Raw genomic sequence first — 23,462 nt, forward strand, 5'->3', positions numbered from 1 at the left:
TTCAGTTGCCTGGCTGTGTCATACCAAAAGACATTCAAATTTGGCAGTTGCTTACAAGTCAGAAGCATATGATAAAAGTGTTACTGGTGCAGAGTAAGATATGGGTATTATGCCGAAATAAAGTACAGTGGGAGGCCTCTAAACAGGCATTCGTTGGGACCGCCAAAAAATGCCGGTATAGACGGCGTGCTGGTTTAGAGAACTTTTCCTTTTCAACCTGAGAATGATCTTCCATGTGCCGTGAAATACGACTGAACAACATGTTGATAGTCATCATATTATCTTATGCCTAATCCTTGTCCATACTCCTCTTATCAGGCAACATCAATGAGCTTAATGCCTATGGTAATGCACTGTGTTATTAATACACGTTCAGCCAATCAACAGGAGAGCCGAGATACCGGATGACGGTTTAGAGAGCATTGATTACTGTACAAACAGTCAATTGGGCGGTCTTTGTTGTGACGAAATACGGAATAGACTGACGCCGGATTAGAGGGCGTGTAAATAATCACAAATTAACTAGTTTCTGCCGTGACCAAATTCTAGTGCCGATATTGAGAGCATGCCGGATTGGAGGGCTGCTGGTTTTTGAGAGTTTCCACTGTATCTCAGTGGGCTGGCACTACAACAGCGAACCCGTGAAGATCCGGGTTAGAATTTGTCTTCAGTATCCCATGCTTGTTGTAAGAGGCAACTAATGGGATCGGGTGGTCAGGCTCGCTGACATGTTGGACACGTCATCCATCCCAGTTGCATAGATCAATGCTCATACTGGATTGTCTGGTCCAGACTCGATTATTTACAGACTTCCACCATATAGCTGGAATATTGCTGAATGTGGCATAAACAACCAAACCAAAGCTACAAAAGCGGCATAAGCCTTACATGTACATGCTCATTGGCACATACTGAACGCAACATTCAACCTCACTTTGCCTCAGCTCAACTCAAAAGTCTCAATAGTTTTTAGCTCTCTGTCGTTATCAATATAATACTGAAAGGATTAGAAACACATTCTGTAAAAAGAGTTTATTATAATGAAAATGTAATAAATGCAACACTTTGTAATAAGTTTACTCTTCATATATGTACAATTTTCCATGAAGAAATGAGGTAAATAAACAGGGTATTTATATCATGGCCTCTAGCACTTGATTTCAATGTATTAGATATTGGGTTGTAATAAATAGACTTTATAAATTGAGACAGTCAAAGTCAGACATCGGTGAAGGCTGGTTACCTCACTAAATGTAGCTTGTCTCACAACATAGTCGGTCTCAGTCAGTTACTGGCCTCATTGTCACTTTCACAGAAAGCAAAGATCAGACACATTTGTTGATGTGTAAAAATATGCTGTTCCATCTCAATCAAATGAGATTTAAGAGACTGCTACCACAATGCAGTTGTGGAATCATGAAAGATCTGCTTTCAAAGGTACTGATGAATGAATGTGAATGTTGACTTAACAGAAATGCAATATTGGCAGGTGAATGTTTGTTGATGTGTACACATGAGGCCAATTTCAGAGACACATTTTCCTCTCAATCATTTCCCACAAACAAGGTTTACTTGACCTCCTCCTCGATGACCACATTATCTCTCCCAACTTCCTCTTCCACAACATTGGCTACCATCATGGCCTGCTGAATGGCGTCACTATCCTCCACCAGTGGGGCCATCGCCACAGCCTCGATCTCATTTTCTGAAGGCAACACTGTCAGTGTTTGTCCATCATCAGACTCGGTTGGCATCACAGCCACAGTCTGACCTGTGTGAGGGTCAAGGACACGAATGTTGTCGCCACCGTCGCTGACAACGATGTATGATGTACCATCGTCAGCAGATACCTGGTCCAGGATAGCTGGATCCACTTCTCCTTCTGTAATGATCTCCACATTCTGCACAGTTTCAGCCAGGTCGGTGTGCACCACCACATACTCTGTTGTATGCTGGGGGAGAAAAAAACACATCATTGTTTGAAACTGGTACAAATTGCCACAACGATTGCACTCTTTCTGTGGCTATTCATTTGACCCCAAAAAGATGATCACAAAAGATGGATATGATTTAGGGGACAATAACTTAATGAGTCAATGCTGTGTTCAATGTAATGCAAAGCATTCTCAGTAGATGTGATGTGAGGTGAGGTGAGGTGAAATTGGATTTAACGTAGTGCTTGAGAATATTTAGCTCATATGACGTACCCACTGCATGCGTTTAGTGTGTATTGTGAATGTTGAGTGGGTATTTGTATTTTCCGCTACCCACTGCTTTCAGCATATGTCATTTCAGTCATTTCACTCACCTGTATTATGTCATTGAGTAAGTTTACTAAGCAGGTCTGTCCTGCCCATATCATACCCTAATCAAACCAACTTAAATATAATGGAAATGATTTCATGAAAATCACTCATCCTATACTGACAGTACAACACTAGTCTTATACTAACGATTACAACTTGATAGCAATCGATGTCTTTTTTCATTGCATGGCGATTTTTTATAAATATATTCCGACGCATTTGTTTTAAACTTTTTGTGTATCCTAACATTTTAATTGCGTATTAGTAGTGCGGCTACAATTATTTTCAATGCGTGGTTGGAAATTTTCACGGCGTATTTTACCGGATCGCAGCTTATCTGGAGCCTCTGAATTATATAAACAGTTAATTTACTGTCATAACATGTAAAAGCTCGCCTGTGAGATATCAACAAAACATTAGAAAAATAAGCTCACACCAAGCCTTCACGAATATTCACCCGACAGCAGCTTCAAGCTGCGCTTAACCTGGTTACTTAAAGTGCTATGCCCAGCCCAGCTGTTGAAACCGTTTTCCCCAGAAAAGTCTGGGGAAATTTAGTGAAAATGTTTGAACTCGATTTGTAGCGGTTTTTCATCAGCGTTATTTTCAACTTTATAAGTTGAATTTGCCATTTGTTTGGTATGTCCATGCCGAAGGTATCAGAATCTGCAAAGTTGTGTTTTTAACGTTGCATGTGACCTTTAAGAATCCTCGCACAGGGCTAACTGGCGCTGTTCTATTGATGTGTCTGCCCCTCGTTAAGATGAATTACCAGAAAAAACACATGATAACAGTTTGATGGCACGTTCGGATTAAATATCTTCTCTGAATTATTTTAATTACATCTGTCATTAAACGTAAACCATATGGGGCAATATGAACATCGCATTTCGACTACCAACGTAAGTTTAGATCAGTACATCCAGATGAAGCTGAGTAGTCATATTTTAGCATTCCACGATTGCATTGTGGGAATGTAAACATTCGCGAGCGTTACCGTGTCGCTGAAAACTTGTGGAGTCGAATTGACACATTTTAACCATCGTTAAACATAAAGCGTAATGTTTCAACCAGTGATCTTAGCTCGCATTAGAAGCAACTGCAAACCAAGAAGCGGGATGCAACAGAGACTAGTTTACTCTAACCACTAGGCATCTTAGAATGTAGTGCAAAGCATTCTCAGTCGATGTATTGGTCCTGTGTTATTGCATTAATTTCCCTATTTCCTTCGAATATGAAGGAGTAAAGCCACCACCAACAAATATGATTACTTTCATCCCAATGTTAGGGGAACCCAAATCATAGGTGAATGAATTCCCTTTCTGCTCACATGTATCTTCATGGAGTTATTTGGTCTACTATCATTAGTGCTATTTTCGATATCAAACAAGAGGGAGGTAGGTGGTGGTCACATTTCACTTTCACGAGGGTTTCAATGGTCATTTCATGAACTTTCAGGACAAAAGGGGAGGTGCGTACCCCTGCACCCCTCTGGATTGGCCAATGAATACTCCTGTCTTCCACACTCACTGCACAAACACCCACATGCCACAGTCCCCACAAAGTTCATGTCTTGGGGTTTTACTTCTAACTAAGGCTGTAACGATTCACTCACATATTCGCTGAATCGAACCGTAGCCCTTCATGAATTCAATTCGTTATTCGTGGTCACCAGAACCAAATATTAACGAATATTTACAAAAATTTTAAGGGAGCATGTTTTATTTGAACCCTTATGTCCTTTTCCAAAGTGAGATATGCAAGAATGGAACATGTACTAAGCATTGCAGTAGTGCAAGTCAAGTTAGTTTCACATGGTACTGTCGACTATAAGTTATTACATACCAAATTTGAGTGTCATGAGATCACTGGTTATTGCTGTGACAAATCAAAACTGTCAACATGGGCGTTCCATAAAGTGCATCAATCACTTAAGTACAATATTGTATTCGTGAATAATTATTCGTATTCGTTACCCAAAATTCATGATCATATCATATTCGCCACATAGTGTATTCATTGCAGCCCTACTTCTAACTGACATTTTCATTCTAAACTAACTCTACACAGATTCACACAGTTTCCATATCAGATGGTTGGTTCCTAACTTAGAAAAAAAGAAAGAATTTAATGAACCTGAACATGTCAACTGTATGTGTCAAGGGTACACCACGCCATTAAGAAAGTGGTCAAATGTAACTTCTGTTATATCTGGGTTTACTCTTTCTCAGTAAAGTACAGATTCTTGTTATTTCTTGGGTTCAGTCATGCCTATAATCCCAACTGACAAATACAACACAGTGCTAATAAGTCAACTAATATTATGTGAACCTAGCATGAATCACCGCAGATGTCAAAGTACAAATGGAACTCTCAAAGGTAGAATGCCTATACATAACATGAGAAGAAGGGCTAGTCATCTTCTGTGTTCATCTTCCAGAGGCAAGAGTGTCCACGACTGAGTATCAAACTTTAGTTTTTGTCCATGTTTACATCCTATAATGATGTAAGCTCAGCGAACACTCTTGTCTTGGGAAGTTAGTCTGTGTAAAACATCATTCTTTGTCTGTTGCGAATTTCAGATGACTCGTATACTTAGATAAGCTAACTATTTCTCAGGTCCCCTCAAATTCAACACAGCAGTCAAACTGTATATCCATGCTTATCTTTGATGCACCCTTCTATAACTTTTGCAGGACATTTTTCTATATCATAAACAAATTTGAAAAACAAAACCAAACAGGGTAATTAGAATGACGACCAGTTAATGTACTAAACATACACTCATCTGAAATGTCATCATGAGTTATTTACCTGATTGAGAGCGTCCTCCTGCATATCTCCCTCCTCTGGGATGAGGTAGTGCTGCGTGTCGGCCACAACGGAGGAGAACTCGGCCAGCACAGTGGGGTACTCCTCCTCTTCTAGGGCCTCATGGCTGGCCTGCCGGGTGCATGGAACTGCAAACATACCACACACTACATCAGTGCCTTGTGATATCTCTCCAACATCTCTTGTCATGTATGCCATAGTATTATGTGGTATTGTCATTACTTCAGATTTGGTAATTAAATCACAATGGTTCTATCTTATGGCAGTCACCGACTTCAGTGCGAGTACAAGCTGTTTTGAGTGAGTGAGTGAGTGAGTGAGTGAGTGAGTGGGTGAGTGAGTGAGTGAGTGAGTGAGTGAGTGAGTGAGTGAGTGAGTGAGTGAGTGAGTGAGTGAGTGAGTGAGTGAGTGAGTGAGTGAGTGAGTGAGTGAGTGAGTGAGTGAGTGAGTGAGTGAGTGAGTGAGTGAGTGAGTGAGTGTTTTACACTGTTCTTAGCAATATCACGACAGGGGACACCAGAAATGGGTTTCAAACATTGTACCCACGTGGCTAACCGCCCCTAAGCTGTTTTGAAAGGACTGAAACGTCACTGTAATACACTGAACCCTTACTTGTTAAGACACAAATGTCGAGCACCGGTTATATAATTTGGGTATCATAATGTCCATAACACAGAATAACATATTTATCAATTCTACACAAGAAGAAACTTTGAAAGTGTTGTAGGTTTACCTTTAGCCTTGAGATGACGATTGAGTGTGCCATGTTCCGAGAAGGACCGATTACAGTACTGGCACTTAAAGGGCTTTTCTCCAGTGTGTGATCGCAAATGTCGTGCTAAGGACCCCTTTTCACGGAAGTGTCGATGACAGTAGCGGCACTCGTATGGCATGACATTACTGTGGGTACGCATATGTACCTTCAAGGCATTCTGAAGAAAATAAATCATATCTGTCATTATTTACCATCTCAACTAAAACCATTAACAGGAATACAATATGATGTGATGTCACTCCTGTTTACCAATGGTATAAGGACAGGGGTGGAAATAACTTTAAAATTGATAGTGTACTCCGGTACAGTGGCCCATGTAAAGTCACTTGCCCTGATAATTTTTCCACTATGCCGACAGTTTTCTTGCTGATTTTTTAAATAAACAACATAATTAACATTGGAAAGTCAACTGGACACCGTACAGTGTGATATACAAATTGCTTCACGCTTGCCCGACAGACTGGGTAGTTGTTTTAAAAAAAGCTCCCGACTGAAGACTTTTACACTTTGATTGACATACAAAGGGAATGGACTATTTCCACTCCTGAAGGATCTATACTGCAGTGTTGCATCATAAAATGTGACTAATTCTGTTTATATTTTTAAAATAATTCACATTTAGCAATTTGCCAGTGGTCTGTAAATGAATTGAGTCTTAAATGCTTATTTGTTTTATAATGCGCTTTTGACATCATGAGCATGTCCTATGCAATCAGGATACAATCACCACCCAATCATTTTTGACAAGCATGAGTTGCTGAAGATCAATCCTAACCCAAAACTTCATGAGGCAATCAGGATAAATAAAATAAAAGAAGTTCTCATGACAAATAAAATAAAGAAGTTCTCATGACAAGAAGTATCTCGCTTTTATTGCTAATCTGAAGCTGGATATGTTCTTTTAAACATAGAAGTAAACCAACTTACACTGGTTTTGAAGGCCTTTTCACACATTCGACATGCAAAAGGTCTGTCTGAGCTGTGGATCTTAAGATGTTCTCGGACATGGGAGATCCTTTTAAAAAGTTTGCCACACTCCCCACACTTGTAGTGACGCTCCTCGCTGTGAGCACTCATGTGCTTATTCAGTGTGTCCTTACTTATGAATGTTTTTAGGCACACTGGACATTTGTATGGACGATCACCTGAAAATATAATCAATCCTCAAATATACATTTGTTATTACAAAACATAGAAGAAAGGAAATCCCAAATGCTTCTAAATTTGCAGCAAAGAGGTACTTAACTGCTGGGAAAAAGAAAGTGTACACTTGAAAACTGGATTTTGCCAAAAAATGCTACTTGGCTGAAAACAACTGACAAAACTTCGCAAACTTAAGGTTCAAAACACAACTGTGATACCTGTATAAAAAGCATCACCATAGAATAACAAGTTCTCGTATATTTCATTTCTTCTTGATTGATGTCAGCCATCAAACATGGAAGTCTAATTATTTTGCCGGGCAGTTTAGTTTAAAGTCTCCATTTTTTTAGTTTCATGTATCCATTTTTTAAATTTTGAATGTACAAATCATTGTGCATTTGAAGAAAAGAGACACCAAAGGCTGAAGTCAATCGTTCACCTGTGTGACTCTTCATATGCTGCTTGAGGTAGCTGCTTCCCCTGAATGTCCGGGAGCAGGCGGGACACTTGTGGAGGGACTTTGCATAGCCCATGGCATGGGAGTCTCCCTCCGGCACTGCTGCAGTCGGTGTGGGTAGCTCCAGCAGCTGTCTCAGTGCTATCTGGGCATTCCTACATATAGGACATTAACATGGATAAAACATACCGCACCAACACAGGCATTAGAATACACGATGTTCACATACTTGTTCCAGGTCATCTGACCATGAAGATCCGGGTTAGAATTAGTCTTTACCAACCCATGATTGTCATAAGAGGCGACTAACAGGATCGGATGGTCAGGTTCGTTGACTTGGTTGACAGATGTCACCACACCGCAGTTGCATAGATCGATGCTCATGCTGTTGATCACTGGATTGCCTGGTCCAGACTCTTTTATTTATAGACTGCTGCCACATAGCTGGAATATTGCTGTGTGCGGTGTTAAGCAAGCAAGCAAGCAAGCAACCAACCAGGTCATCTGTTCTGTGCAACTGCTGTGCTACCAAAGCTGCGAGTCTATGTTAAAGTATGGGAGATATGATTCCCCTAGTGCTATGATCACTTTGTGGAGTGAGGCCTGACTAAATACTTTCCTGTTACTGTAGCCTTATAAACTATCTTTAATGCTCTTGTGTAGTTCTATATATAAAAGGTCTATGTTATATCATATTTAATGCTTTGTTTGTTGTTTAATGCAGTCTAAGTAAACTTAGGTTCAGCATTATTCGTTACACTGCTATACTGAGTCTAACAAACCCTAGTAGAAGGTCGCGGCAGCTAACCTTTGAAACACCTATGACTGTGCAATCAAATGCAAAAGGGTCGAGCGGATTTAACCAATCAGTCAATGACTACTTCTTAGAGTTCGACGGGACTTACAAAACGTTTTTTGGATTTTCTCTTACCCGTCGCTGACACTGATCAATCAAACGAAGATCCTCATAAAACACAGATATTTGACCTGCAGTATATATGCTTAGGGGTTTTTAATGACATGTTTACTATAAGTTTATATTTCCGCAAGATGACATCCTGAAATATTGACAAAAACGCTATTTTCAGCAACTGTTTACTCAATGCGTCCTCCATGTGTATCACTCGGAACGATTGTGCGGAAGATAGCATTCGGAATCGTTCAAGTTTTTTAGGTAAAGATTCAAACGGTATGTGCGAATGTTAACTTTCGCGACTTGGTAAGCTGTGTTCTGATTGGTCAGTCCAAAAGGTTAGCTGAGGCATCCTTCTACTAGGGTTTGTTAGACTCAGTATAGCGGTGTAACGAATAATGCTGAGCCTAAGTTTACTTAGACTGTTGTTTAATTCCACACTCAGCAATATTCCAGCTACATTGCAGCGGTTTGTAAACATTATAGCCTAGATCAGACAATCCAGTGATTAACAAGTGTAGAAGTGAGCAAAGCTCACATACCCCCGCTTCCCACTTTGGGACATGGAAATGACTGATATTGATTTATATAATGTGACAAGGATCAGCAGCTCACAAGACTTTCTCTTTGACTCTACTAAACTTTATATAAATGTTAGATAATAGTTTTGGCATGTACTGATTACGGTAATAATTTATGGAAACTAGATTTTTTTGTGTTTTCCGTGGAAACCTGACATGTAATTGAACTTGAGTGTGTCATGTTGCACACAATGGACGTAGATGAAGATTGCTATTTTTTAGCACATGGCATATCTGTGGGTCATGATTAACTTGTGTATTAAGTTTGGTGAACCTAGCATGTATAGTTGCCGTGGTCAGGTCACCATCAAATACATTTTGCATGTACCTAGCATGAACCTAGCATGAACCTAGCATGTAAACTTTAAGAGATATGCTCTGGACAAAATAATCAAACACATTTGGCACTAAGTCATGTTTCCATGGAAACAGCAAAAAATACAATTCATATCTGGATGTAAACCCCAAAAGGCACATCTAGGGATCATGCTTGATATGTGTACCAAGTTTGATGAAGCTAGCATGTATAGTTTGGAAGATCTGTCTCGACAAGATGACATCCTCATAGTCACACAGCCTAAGTCGTGTTTCCATGGAAACAGCAAAAACTAAATTCTGAAAAACTTTAAAATAGCAAAAGGCACATCAATGGGTAATGATTAACATGTGTGTGAAGTTTGGTGAACCTAGCATGTAAACTTTAAGAGATATGCTCTGGACAAAATAATCAACATATTTGGCACTAAGTCATGTTTCCATGGAAACAGCAAAAATACAATTCATATCTGATCTACCCCCAAAAGGCACATCTAGGGATCATGCTTGATATGTGTACCAAGTTTGATGAAGCTAGCTGTATAGTTTGGAAGATCTGCTCCGACAAGATGACATCCTCATAGTCACAGCTCTATGGAAACAGCAAAAAACTAAATTCTGAAAAAACTTTAAAATAGCAAAAGGCACATCAATGGGTAATGATTAACATGTGTGTGAAGTTTGGTGAACCTAGCATGTAAACTTTAAGAGATATGCTCTGGACAAAATAATCAAACACATTTGGCACTAAGTCGGTGTTTCCATGGAAACAGCAAAAAAATACAATTCATATCTGGATCTAAACCCCAAAAGGCACATCTAGGGATCATGCTTGATATGTGTACAAGTTTGATGAAGCTAGCATGTATAGTTTGGAAGATCTGCTCCGACAAGATGACATCCTCATAGTCACAGCCTAAATCATGTTTCCATGGAAACAGCAAAAAAACTAAATTCTGAAAAAAAATTAAAATAGCAAAAGGCACATAAATGGGTAATGATTACTATGTGTGTGAAGTTTGGTGAACCTAACATGTAAACTTTAAGAGATATGCTCTCGACAAAATCCCACCTGATACACAAACCAAAACAAATGGTAAAAGTATTATAATTTTCAACAATAGGTAGGTAGATAGGTAGGTATGCAGAAATATTCACATAAAGAATATCAGCAAAACAGGCACAAGTCCTGAAAAGACTGCTTTCACCACTTATTGAGTCTGATGTGTTTACCTGTGATCATTAGAACTGTAAGACTTCTCTTTGATTTCAGCCACTACCGTACCATTTTCAAATCCCTGAAAAGACAAACGTCAAACCATGTAATTTTCTGACTAAAATTGATATTTTATACTTATCCTGACTCATGCTAAATGCTTGTCTCCTTCTTCTTGTGAAAGATAGTGGAACACTTGAAATCCCTTGAAGTTCCCTTTTAAAAAGCGGACGTATAATCATTACTCACCCACGAGTAGTCTCCCTTGCCTCCTTTAGCGCCCTTTTTGGTCACACGACCAGCCATGTTTGTCACTCTCTCCGTATGTATGCCCGATTTACAGGGAAATCCAGAGTGCCATAAGAGGGGAGGTTGGGAGGGCTGACCTCATGAGTCAGGATAAGTATAAAATATCAATTTTAGTCAGAAAATTACATATTTTTTCTTATCCTGACTCATGCTAAATGCTTGTAGACTCTGTCGGAATCGGTGGTGGGTCAGGCCACTTCTGGATTCTCTGGCTGTTGATTTACGTCCTGTATTACCCCCCATGGGAACTTATGACGGCACTGCTGATCATTCTGTTCTTTCAACTTCCTCTGAGGAGTCTGGTGGGGGGAAACCCACAACATGTCAGATTTCTTCCCAAACTTCTCCTGACATTTTCGTGTGGATTTTTAGATATACTAATGTTCCATTTGTTATCTATTGCAACTCCATCTCTTGATGCGCGCATCAAGTGGAGATGCGACCCTTCTTCATGTACGAGTAAGTCCTATACAAGTACAGGGTCTATCACTCATGCTAGTCTGTCCTAGACGTGTGCATGGACTTTAACCATTTGCTCTCTAGAGCGTTGTTTCTCACAAGTCACGTGATAAAAGGGTGAGATTTTTCTCAGCACCTTTGTGGAACTGTTAGTTGTTGTGCTACAACAAGTGGCCCAAACTGGTGAATGCCTGAGACGTCTTCGGTGGCACTATTAAATCTGCTGACAGGGGAAGTCCTCTATCACCCGTGAAGATAGTCGAACCACGCTGTACCCTGCTAACTGGACTGTAAATGGAGCCTTTCCCACGTTGAAAGAGTTGTTATGACTTCCTGGCACGTGACTGTGACGTCACCGGTGTTGCAGGTAAATGATCCTCGAAGAGCCTTGTGCAGTCGTTGATTTCTTCTTCAACATTCGGCCTTGTCTGTAACCTCTCTGTTCCGCTTGTGCCGGAGTTACACGAGTGAACACGTGTCTTGATGGCTGAGTCTCCTTCGGGGACGTCTAAGGCTGAACTGACATTGGTAGCGTTGTCCAGACTTCTAGCTTCAGTCGTTGAAGATCGTCAGGTGCGTGGCCTTCCCGCAGGCTTTCCTCTTCATCCAGGTGCGTTGGAGAGGCTGCTGAATCTTCACGCAGGCTTGTAGTCGTCGTAGAAGAAGATCTGCACTGAAGAAGATCTTTGTCTGCGATGAGGACAGCTCCGTTGACGACGATCTCTACTTAATCGAGACGGAGTTCATCACTGGAACAGCGACCTGCCCTCGTAAAACGCTCGGCAAGTCACTGGAATTACGAACCTCGGCAGCAGTAATTAACACACAATTATCAGTGCAATCACTCGATTTACCAGACATGACTTGTGAATACCTTCTTACCCAGTCCCAGAGAAAAAAGGTAGTTATTAAATTCAAAAGTAGTTAGTTTCTGACAATGTTAACAGCAAAAGCTGGAAGAACATGTAGTAGTGCAATCAGGACATAATATATGCGGGTCAGCCACAGACAGACGGTACTTACAATGAACACAAGTTTTCCATCAATTGTAAACCAGATGAAAAACATGGCAAACAACGTATAAATTAGACATAATATCAAAACATTTGATAAAACACAATCCAAAAACCGTATACAGCTGCCATTTAGATGTAAAAGGTCCAAAATAGAAAGGATATGTCCCATATAGGGACCCAGGTGCCCTCACAACCGTCCTCAAGGGCGAAGAAGGAGAGAGTGACAAACATGGCTGGTCATGTGACCAAAAAGGGCGCCAAAGGAGGCAAGGGAGACTACTTGTGGGTGAGTGATGATTATACGTCCGCTTTTTAGAAGGGAACTTCAAGGGATTTCAAGTGTTCCACTATCATTCGCAAGAAGAAGGAGACAAGCATTTAGCATGAGTCAGGATAAGGAAAAATAATATGATCACTGTCAACTGTAATTTAAAATGTGTTGATCTACAAATCCTTGGAATGAGTTGAAGATGTTTATCTGACTATAAAGTATAGGTGTCACCACATAAGCTGTAGATGTGTGTTAAAGTGTGTAAAAAGTGTTTGAATTATTTCTTTCCCATAAATCTAAATTTCAAACTTTTGGTTTGGAATCTTCCACTTGTGTGTGCAATGCCCTAGAACTCTTAAACTCTTACCAGTATAGATGCTTCAGTCAAACCAGTGATGATTTATATATTAATACTAAACTGATGCATTCTCAAAGAAAAATCTGCAAGTCTCATGGTGTCCCCGTATTAATGTTATTAAACAGCTTGTGTTTACATCAATGGTTGTCAGTGTACCTTGAGCTGTGTTTGATGCTGTGACATCATGTGCCCCTGAAGTTCCTCTCTCTTCTCTGTCACAAAATGACACAAACCACACCTGAAGGGGGTGTCGGCCAGGTGGGACCGGAGGTGGTGTCGCAACACTTCAATAGTCAGGAAGTCTTCCCTGCATACCTGAAATCAACACCCACAATGTAAGTTGTACATCATTTGAGTAATTAAATATCCACAAAATGTGATACCCATGTAGATTTATCGCCTAAGCTTTCTGGTAACAGATATATACAGATGACTGTGACATGACACATACCAACAACATCAAATAAACAACAGATGTGTATCCCTTGTACTGTGATTTGCATGCTAAATACATGTACAAGCTGATCAGTCTGTTTCTGGCTGACCGCCACACTCAGCAATATTTCAGCTATATGACAGCACACTCAGCAATATTCCAGCTATATGACAGCACACTCAGCAATATTTCAGCTATATGACAGCACATTCAGACAATATTCCAGCTATATGACAGCACACTCAGCAATATTCCAGCTATATGACAGCACACTCAGCAATATTCCAGCTATATGACAGCACACTCAGCAATATTCCAGCTATATGACAGCACACTCAGCAATATTCCAGCTATATGACAGCACACTCAGCAAAATTCCAGCTATATGACAGCAAACTCAGCAATATTTCAGCTATATGACAGCACCCTGTTTGACTCTGAACTATTCACATCATCAGGGTACAATGCACACTGTCAAACAGGTCACTAAGTCTGAACTCATGATGAATCATAGGTTGCTGGGGACCTATTGTGTATGGTAAGTATGCTTCCATGCATTCAGGCCAAATTACTATGCAAGGGTGGAAATAACTTTACAACTGCTAGTGTACTCCGGTACAGTGGCACATGTAAAATCATTTGCCCTGATAATTTTTCCACTATAACGGACGTTTTCTTGTTGATTTTTATAAATAAACAACATAATCAATATTGAAAAGTCAACTGGACTTCGGTACAGTGTGATATACAAATTTGCTTGCCCGACAGAAAAAACCACTGGACTCGGGCGTCGGGCAATGGGTTATTTCCACCCCTGTTATGCAGGTAAAACAGGTGTAATGAACCATGTCCAGTATTGCTCCAAGCTGTAACTCTTACAAAGTGGTACCTGACCCTGTAGGATGCTGTGATACATCATATATATGTACTCAAAAGTGAAAGATACACATGTGCAGAGAAAATATTTTGGCAGTGGTATTGATGTCCAAGTTCTCCTAATGTGGTTATGCTATGATGCAGGCTGCACCGGTACACTCACCCTGCACTGTGTTGGGAGCAGGTTTTCCAGTTTAATGGCTTCCTCTTCTGCAGTCACACTAGCCAGATCCACTGCCATTTCCTACATCACAAATTAATGGCAGTGAATGTAATTGTACCAAGCTTACTCAGAATAATACCAAGAAAATACAAAAGAATTCATGCACGCATAGGATTCAGCAAATATTCCATGACCAGCTACATGATCCATGAGCAACTGTTAAAGATTCAATTTTAACCTAAGTTTTACAATTTGCCTGACGGTATAAATGTTCTCATCTTTAAACCACTACATCTAACACAGCTTAACCGTACAAAAGTATCATATTGAGTTGCCTTGCAAAAATAAAACCCCATGAAAATTATTCTCCAAGCAAAGAATGGTCTAGTCGTGAATCGTGACATCCTTGCTTACCTGTGAACTTGCCACCTCTGTAATGACTTGCTCAATGGGATCTGTGTCCTGGTGGATGGCGCCTTCTCCCTCCTCTCCGGCAACAACATCAGCGACGACTGACTGGATGATGGATGCCACCTCTGTGTAGACGAATCCTTTGCTTGCATCCACAGACTCCAGAAGCTGAACACCCGTGTCACCATCAGTAGGCATGTTTATCACAGCAGGGATGTTGGGTACAAAGTCCCACTTTTTTCTATATCTTGGCAAGTCAGCATCACTCTTCGCTGTACAGGGGGTTCTGCAATAGTCACATGCATATACATCACCAAGCTGAGTGAGTGAGTTTGGTTTTACACGAAGTCCTGTTTCCACAGTTTCCCTATTATTGACCAATCAGATTCCACCTCTCATATCACTTGAATTTGCTTCAAACAAAATGGCGGTGCCCAGTCAAGATGATCTGTTCCATGATTAGGATGTATATTGCAATAAAACAGGTCTTACCTGGCAAAGTTCATCAAATCACTTGTGAGCATTTATTTATTTGGAAAATATCTGCTGATGTACAGCTGATGGACTGAAATCTGCATAGCAATCATCAAGTTGTTTACAATCCAGATTTCAGGTTCTGCTACTTTGATAAAACTATGCATCAAGTTATTGGTCCAACCAAAATGTAAGAACTGTGAAGAACTAGTACCTCGACTTCATATGCCTTGTGAGAGCTCCTGACTCGGTAAAACTTCTCCCACACATCTCACAGGAATATGGACGTTCACCTGTAAACAGATTTATATTTATTATCTAATGGAGGGTGTTATCGGTGCAATAAAGCAATCTGATAAACTTGGTATCCAAATCTGATAACTATGCAAATTATGTCAATCCACGAACTACTTTCCCAAAACTCCATACACACCATGCGAATCCTAAAACGTAAACATTTCATTGATGACGTCATTGCGAGCTTACATTGTTTGTAAACAAACATGTCTGCCCCCATTCTCAAAATTGGTGATTCTGTAGGAATTGATGACAGAGGTTCTGGTGTCGTTACTGCAGTGAATGACTTTGGAAAATATGAAACGGAGTACTTCGTTCAAATTGAAGGTACGCATTATGAGGCACGACTGAAAGGCAATCGTCTAAGAAAGGTACCAACCAAGGATTTTGATCTATCGATCACAATACAGACGATGAATCGATTCCATCACGTATAAGAAACTGATACTGATGAGGTGATTACCCGCAATGAAAATAGAAACATTGCCAGGAAAACCCTGCCCGATTTTGTTGTTCTGTTTAGACAGAAAGATCTTATTTTAAGCATGAGTTATGTTTGCATCTATTAGCGACTAGTCACAACCATATGCTTCCGTCATCAACGACCTTCACCTTGGTGTACTGCTAAGTGTTCTTACGCGAATGCTCGATTCTCTTTATATAAATTCACGGACGATTTGCTTTTTTTTTGGAATAATTTTAAGAATGACATTATATGATAAAGAGATTATTACCTTGTGTGTTCGCATAATACAATTTTTATTCCTAATATATGATATTAATGATATGGAAACACACTCGGTTAATAATCTGTATATACTTGCAGGGACAAAACATCACATGGATGATTTTTATAATACACCATAATGATTTCAAAATACATTCCTATTCTGTACATAGACAGAACATATCTAAAATGTATTACGAGAATAGAGATATTTTGGATCATGAAAGATTTTTACTAACTCATAAAAGCAATACTTGGGTCAAAGTTTTGCCAAATTCTAAACAGTCTAGAAACTGCAACACATGTATTTGTTAATTGGGCCTAAACATAGTTTCAGTTTTGGTGAACACTTTCTATAGACATCCCGGCTAGGGTCATCATTGCAAAGTTAAGCTTCATGGGCCTAGACACTGAAAAAGGATCAGTTGATGCCAGATGAATGGACAGATGAACAGACAAACAAAGGACAACAGGCAATGCACCAAGTGGTAAATTAGCAGGAAGATATCCTCTGCAACAATACCAACCTGTGTGTCTCCTCATATGCCTTGTCAAAGAACCTTTTGTTTTGAATGCATATGGACAACCTTGAATGCTACATGGGAAGTGCCTCTTGTTGCTGTGCGTCAACATGTGTGTCTTCATCACATTCACCTTAAAAGATAAATATTTGCATCAAAGACATTGAAAAGTACAAGGTACTCAGATGGAGACAATTTATTTGCAATGCATAGGTTTGGATCATATTCGCTTTCAACAAAACAGTTGCAAATCATTTTCACAAGAATGGTGTTACATTTTTCATGTCCATAAAACAGGTATTGAGTGAGTCAGTTAAGATTTTAAGTCACATTGGCAATATTTCAGCCATATTGTGACAAAACAGGTATTGACTTCATATAAGGTCTATAATTGTATACACAGTGGCATTGATCACAGTAAATCAGCATGAATCTTCAAGCCCTGGATATATCCTTGATTCTACACGAAAATTCCTTGGCCGACAACTTGGATAAAGAGAAATGTTGTCTTGTTCAATTTGGTCAGTGACAACCGTCTTCCAAACAGTGCAAACACCAGTAAGGAGATTCTACCCATACCACCAAAGAGACAAAGAGGGAAAAAAACAGGGAAAAAAACAGCTTATCTTATCCAAATTACAAAATAGCATATTGAGATGAAACCACAGTCCTTTGTGACTGATATTAAGGGTCTGTATGAGCATTCACATACATGTTAATATAAAATACAATGCACCTACATCTTTAAACCTATTCCCGCAGTGTTCACAGCTATAAGGCCTGTTTGCAGTATCCTCTTCGGTCACCTTGACCTTTTTAAACTCAGGGTCATTCTTCACAGTGTATGTCTCATCTTCTTCATGGCTGTCGACATCCTCACCCTCCTCATCGTCGCCATCATCATTAGTGTGTTCGTACTGGATGTGCCAACGCAGAGTTGCCTCTCTTTATATAAAGAATATTGATATAAAAAGACGTCAGAACTACAATTTGAATCATTCAAATTTGACTGTGAATCTTGAAGGTGTGCAAATATTGCAATCCCCCCATACTGAATTGATACATTCAGTCACAAGTAATTAATAGTTCTATCTATAAATGATTGATATGAACTGACATCAATCTTTCAGTGATTGGGTGACCTTGAGTTAGTAAAACTTCTAACAATATTTCAGACCTTTCACTCATCAGTGAGGTCAGTGGAATCTGCTAGAAAAGCTTGAAGTGATTTACATTTGACTTTTACTGTTCTGGTGAAATATCCTGTGGCATTTTACAGAATGCAAAAATACTGCCCCCTTTATGCATTAACATTGAGAAGTTCTGAAAAGATGTGAACAATTTGCACTGAATATCCTATTCCTGTTTGGTGGAAAAGTGTACTACAGTATGATTCAATGAGACCAATATGAGGGAAGTCAGCATATTAACTTATAATTAAAGGTCACATGCAACGTAAAACACAACTTTGCAGATCCTGATACCTTTCGGTATGGACTTACCAAAACAAATCATCAAAAATGCAAATTCAACTTATGAAGTTGAAAAATAATGCGATGAAAAAACCCGAGCGAAATCGGAGTTCAAACGATTCACTAATTTTCCCCCAGCACTTGGGGGAAAAAGTGGTTTCAATAGCTGGGCTTGCGCTGCACTGGGCTGCGCTCATAGCATATGCGCAGTGAAATAGGTTCGCGCAGCTTGTAAGCAGGTTGTCCGGTGAATACTTAGTGAAGGCTTTGGTGTGAGCTATTTTTCTAATGTTTTGTTGATATTTAACAGGCACGAGGTTTTTATATGTTATGACAGTAGATTACCGATTTAACTGTTTATATAATTTCATTTGTCTATTTCACCACACATTCTTCTTACCGAGTTACTTTCTCAGTTCGATACTTAAAAGCAATGTCATTATTTAGCGCTGACAGAATTTCTAACTGTGATATAGATATGTCGTTGTCACAGACCAAACTCAATGTCTGTTTTATTGACATCTATGTGTCTGCCTGCCTGTCTGCTAAAGACAATATTCAATACACAACTTCGACTGACTGAGTTTGGTTTTTACTCCGCTTTTAGCAATATTCCAGCAATATCACGGCGGGGGACACCAGAAATGGGCTTCACTCATTGTACCCATGTGGGGATTCGAACCCGGGTCTTCGGCATGACGAGCCAGCGCTTTAACCACTAGACTACCCCACCGCCCACACAACTTCGATCACTGACCACATGCAATTTGAACTTAACGCCTATCAGGCTATACACCATAAACAAAACGCATTGATTTATGGCCCGACTTCGGTCTCTGTCGCATGTAATTACACAGACAGGCAGGTGTGATACTTGTACACATGACATGTTATGATGCCTGTTCATTGCAAAATGTTATACACAAAAAATGAGCATGTATTTACAAAACCCAACATCTCTATATATACACACACAATGAGCCGTGAGGGCGGCATCTGCAAATGAACCAGCTGTTACACTTGAGTGCACACCCACCCGCTCTGACTGGGTTCGGTATCCCTGCTGCTTTGTTTCTTGGGAAGTAAACCCAAGTACACAGTATTGCACTTTTGATTTGTGATTGTACGCTTATAATTTTGTTTTTATGTTTTTTCATAATCAGCAATGTATATTATATGTCATGAATAAGTGATAATTGTGTTTTCATTATATTTCATGTTTTGGTTGCATGTGACCTTCAAGATACAAAATCAGTTTCAGACCGTCGAAACAATTACTTCACTCAATGATTAGTTTTTGTGTTTTGATTCAAACAAAGTAATCACCAACTGTAATAAGCAAAAGGATTCACAATACTTTGCCAGTACATTGGCGGACCAAGGTAAACTCCCCACATTCTCACCTGTGAAATTTTTTATCACAACTGGTACAAATATATGTACTTCTTTCTGCAATAAGCTGAACATCTACTTCTGATTGACGTTTCTTTCGTTCTGAAAGCAAATACACTTTGTAAAGTCAATTGATGAAGTGACAATGACAGAAGACCAGACATAATATAAATATTAATGATAAAGTCTCATACATGTCTACGGTAAAAAATAGGATTGATCATCACAACAGCACTGTAATATGTTATAGCTAAAAATGGTAATTGTAGCTTTTGTTCAAATGGAAACTCATGTTGTAACAAGTCAACAAAATTACAAAGTCTATTTTACAATGAATACACAATGCCATTTATTTGTTAAGGTGTTACATTTTACAGTCAACATATCAGCATGGTCAGAGTTTTTACTTCCACAGTTGATATTTTGTAAGATTTTCACAGCTCTTCCATCTCTCTCAAGGTTCATCATGGGGGCCATACAAGATATTGTGAACAGGTTACCTTCACATTGACATTCATCTATTTCATGTGTGCAATGATGAACCTCAGTCAGTGACTGACTGACTGAGTTTGGTTTTACGCCACTTTTAGCAATATTCCAGCAACATCACGGCAGGGGACACCAGAAAAGGGGCTTCTCACATTGTACCCATGTGGGGATTCGAACCCGGGTCTTCTGCATGACGAGCCAACGCTTTAACCATTAGGCTACCCCACCACCCCTCAGTCAGTGACAGTGAGTCAGTGACTGGTGCCAAATGTAACAATTTGTTAAGACCTGTTGATTACTTGTGTACATAAGGTATACATCTGAAAACTATGTTTCTTTTTGTGCAAGGTATAGTTGGGACTGGCTACCTCATTGAACTAAATCACTGTGTTCTTATATATGCCGTGTAATGGTAATTAAAATAATTAGATCTACAACCACACTTTTTCAATAGACTGGATATCTAGATGGAATGTGTTCTTACTTCTCTTTCGAGTTTGATTTTCCTTCCCCTCATTTCCTTCTGTATTATTTCCTTCTTCTCCATTCTCCATGGATGTTTGTGATGTTCCATCCTGTTGAGTGGTGTTGTTTGGCTTCTGGACTAACTTGGGTAGCACCATTCGACGATCCTTGTGGGATCGAGCATATGTCACCTTGAAATTATCGTGGCGGATCTTGTGTTCCAAATATGCTTGAATATTGGTGAAAACCATTTTGCATTTCTTACAGTAATGAATGTCTTCATCGCTGTCATTGTCTGTTTCAGTTCCTACAACAAAAAATGAAGGATGAATCATAAATACATTATGAAAGTATGATAAAAGAATTTGATGATTAATACAATTAAGAATTGATTTCTCCATGGACAGTTAATGATATTTTGTACCGTACATAAATATTCTTTTCTTCTCAAATAGGAATTCAGTCTCTTTAAATAATGGGACAAACAAGTTTTCAATAACTAGCCTTAATTATTGGCATTGTTTAAAATTTGACACGAAACCCTGAAACATGGAAAGAGATCATGATATTGAACCTGTGATTCATATGAACATGTTGTATAGCCATTCACTAGCCATTATATTATTGAATTCTTACCTTGAAATCAATGCTCTCTCTGATTTAGAAAGCATACATTTTAGATATTTACCATAGGCTGGAATTTTCCAGGAAATTAAGAAATCTATACTCATATGAATTATTTCATCAACACTATATCAACACAATAACCAACAATGATGGTCAATGGAGGCTGTTACAATTCACTCACATATTCGGTGAATCAAACTGTAGCCCTTCATGAATTCAATGCGTTATTCATGGTCACCAGAACCAAATATTAAAGCATATTTTAAGGGAGTGTGTTTTACTTGAACCATTATGTCCTTTTTCAAAGTGAGATATGCAAGAATGGAATATGTACTATATGTACTATATGTAGTAGCACACGTTATGTTCGTTTGCCATGGCCGCACATGATACTGTCAACTATAACTATTACATACCAAATTGAGTGTCATGAGATCACTGGTTATTGCTGTGACAAATTAACACTATCAACATGGGCATTCCACTTTGTGCATCAATCACTTGACTTAACTACAATATTGTATTCATGAATAATTATTCGTATTCGTTACATAATATTCGTGATATGTATCATAAAATAGCGTATACGTTGCAGCCCTAGTGAATACAGTTAATAAAACAACTGTACTCCAAATCATGAGGCCCATTCTGGAAACCCTACACTGCCAGTGCTACAGCCAGACCAGAGGAGGGATGGTTGTTTATTACCACGAGATCCTAACCTATATATTCGCTGCCCGAAATATTTCATATAGTAACGTTCACCTATTTTTCGAATGGTGTTACCATATAGTGTCACAAAGGAGGTTAATGAAATTTTCTGGTTTCCAAAGAGCAAGCCAGCCTAAAGTAGCAACATGTTACATGTCCCTGGGCCTATCTGCAATCGAGCACTGAACATCAGCTTCGCCGCAGTTCTTTTTCAAAATGGAAATTGGGGCAATGGAGAACAGGTAGTATATTAGCGTTTTCTGATATGAATGAAGTATGTAAGTCACAATTAGGAGCTGACAAAAGGCAATTAATGAAATATCAAAAGTTTCGTCTGCTACAAACAAACCTTCCACCAGGCTGGCAGCTAAACTGTCGTTTGTAGGCTTGTCGCTCTCGTTCATGGCGGCGTTTTGCGACAACCAGCAAGGAGACTGAAAGGCTTCGGGTAACTCCGGCAGTGTTCGTAAACAAGCGCACTTTCGGGGAACGTATAAGACTCAAAGTGGTTGATTTACTACACGACAAAATAATCATTGTTTAAAAAACTTCTTTTAAAACTAACAGATTTTGTTGAATCATCAAAATTGTTTATTTCGATGCAAAATAATTCAGAAGCGAATTTCAATATATTTTTATTTTCATTTTATTTCAAATAAACGAGGGTGTCAACGACAATGGTGACTAATTAGTCTGAGTGGGGTGTATTGAAGCAGAGACCATATACCGGTTTATGGTCTCTGATTGAAGTCACTCAACTGTTGCCAGGGATGCAAGTTATGAAACAGGACTGGTGATCTACAAGCCCGTCTCCCAGTCCCTACAGAATAAATATAAAATCTTGAATGACTGGACAAGACTCGATTGTCTCATCCAGAGTCTGAAATTAAAGTTGTTCAAGGTCCCTTTGGGTTTATCAAATTATATATTTTTTTGTATGTGTATTTTTAAAGATAAGATACTTTTATTCCTGAGGATAAATCTCAGTCTTGAGTACCCTCATACATGGAAAGTTGTTTGGAAACATCGCTCAATAGCCCAGTGAGTAAATGTTACAATCATTTGTTTTTCAAAAGTAGAAACTGGGGGAGTATCACTTGTCTCAGACAGGCAGGAAACACTTGTTGTTTGGAAATGTGACTGGGGTTTGATATAACCATTTGTCTACGTTACTTTACAAGGTCGTCGGATAACACAAATAATGAAACATTTAACACTACACATACTTAAAGCTGGTGTGTGTATCGCCGAGAGCCGCAATTTGAACCTGCATGCAAGACCCCCTAACGATACGGTCCTATGGCAAGTCGTTTTCACATGTACTAACTGAACTGTTTTAAGGATATCTTGAAATGAATTGAAGATATCTTGAATAGAGATAATTATAGACATCTGCAATAAAATTATTGATATCGCAAAATGAATTAAGAATGTGATGAAGCATATTAGT

At 39.2% G+C, this 23,462-nt stretch overlaps 1 protein-coding gene across 1 annotated transcript; it reads right to left on the bottom strand.

The window, feature by feature from the left end:
- Positions 1-1,017: 1,017 nt before the first annotated feature.
- LOC124283418 (transcription factor E4F1-like) lies at positions 1,018-22,436 on the bottom strand. The gene is made up of 15 exons (XM_046719473.1): positions 22,362-22,436; positions 20,694-20,981; positions 19,732-19,822; positions 17,597-17,801; positions 16,863-16,989; positions 15,526-15,604; positions 14,841-15,123; positions 14,427-14,507; positions 13,108-13,266; positions 10,556-10,620; positions 7,496-7,668; positions 6,841-7,058; positions 5,872-6,070; positions 5,121-5,266; positions 1,018-1,952 (listed from the first exon to the last, which is right to left on the bottom strand). Exons 1-15 carry the CDS (start codon positions 22,414-22,416, stop codon positions 1,569-1,571), a joined length of 2,553 nt encoding a protein of 850 aa, XP_046575429.1. The 5' UTR covers positions 22,417-22,436; the 3' UTR covers positions 1,018-1,568.
- Between the last annotated feature and the right edge of the window lie 1,026 nt (positions 22,437-23,462).

Source organism: Haliotis rubra, unplaced genomic scaffold (genome assembly GCF_003918875.1).
Source record: "Haliotis rubra isolate DU_JTF1 unplaced genomic scaffold, ASM391887v1 Scf315, whole genome shotgun sequence".
Classification (NCBI taxonomy): Eukaryota; Metazoa; Mollusca; class Gastropoda; order Lepetellida; family Haliotidae; genus Haliotis; species Haliotis rubra.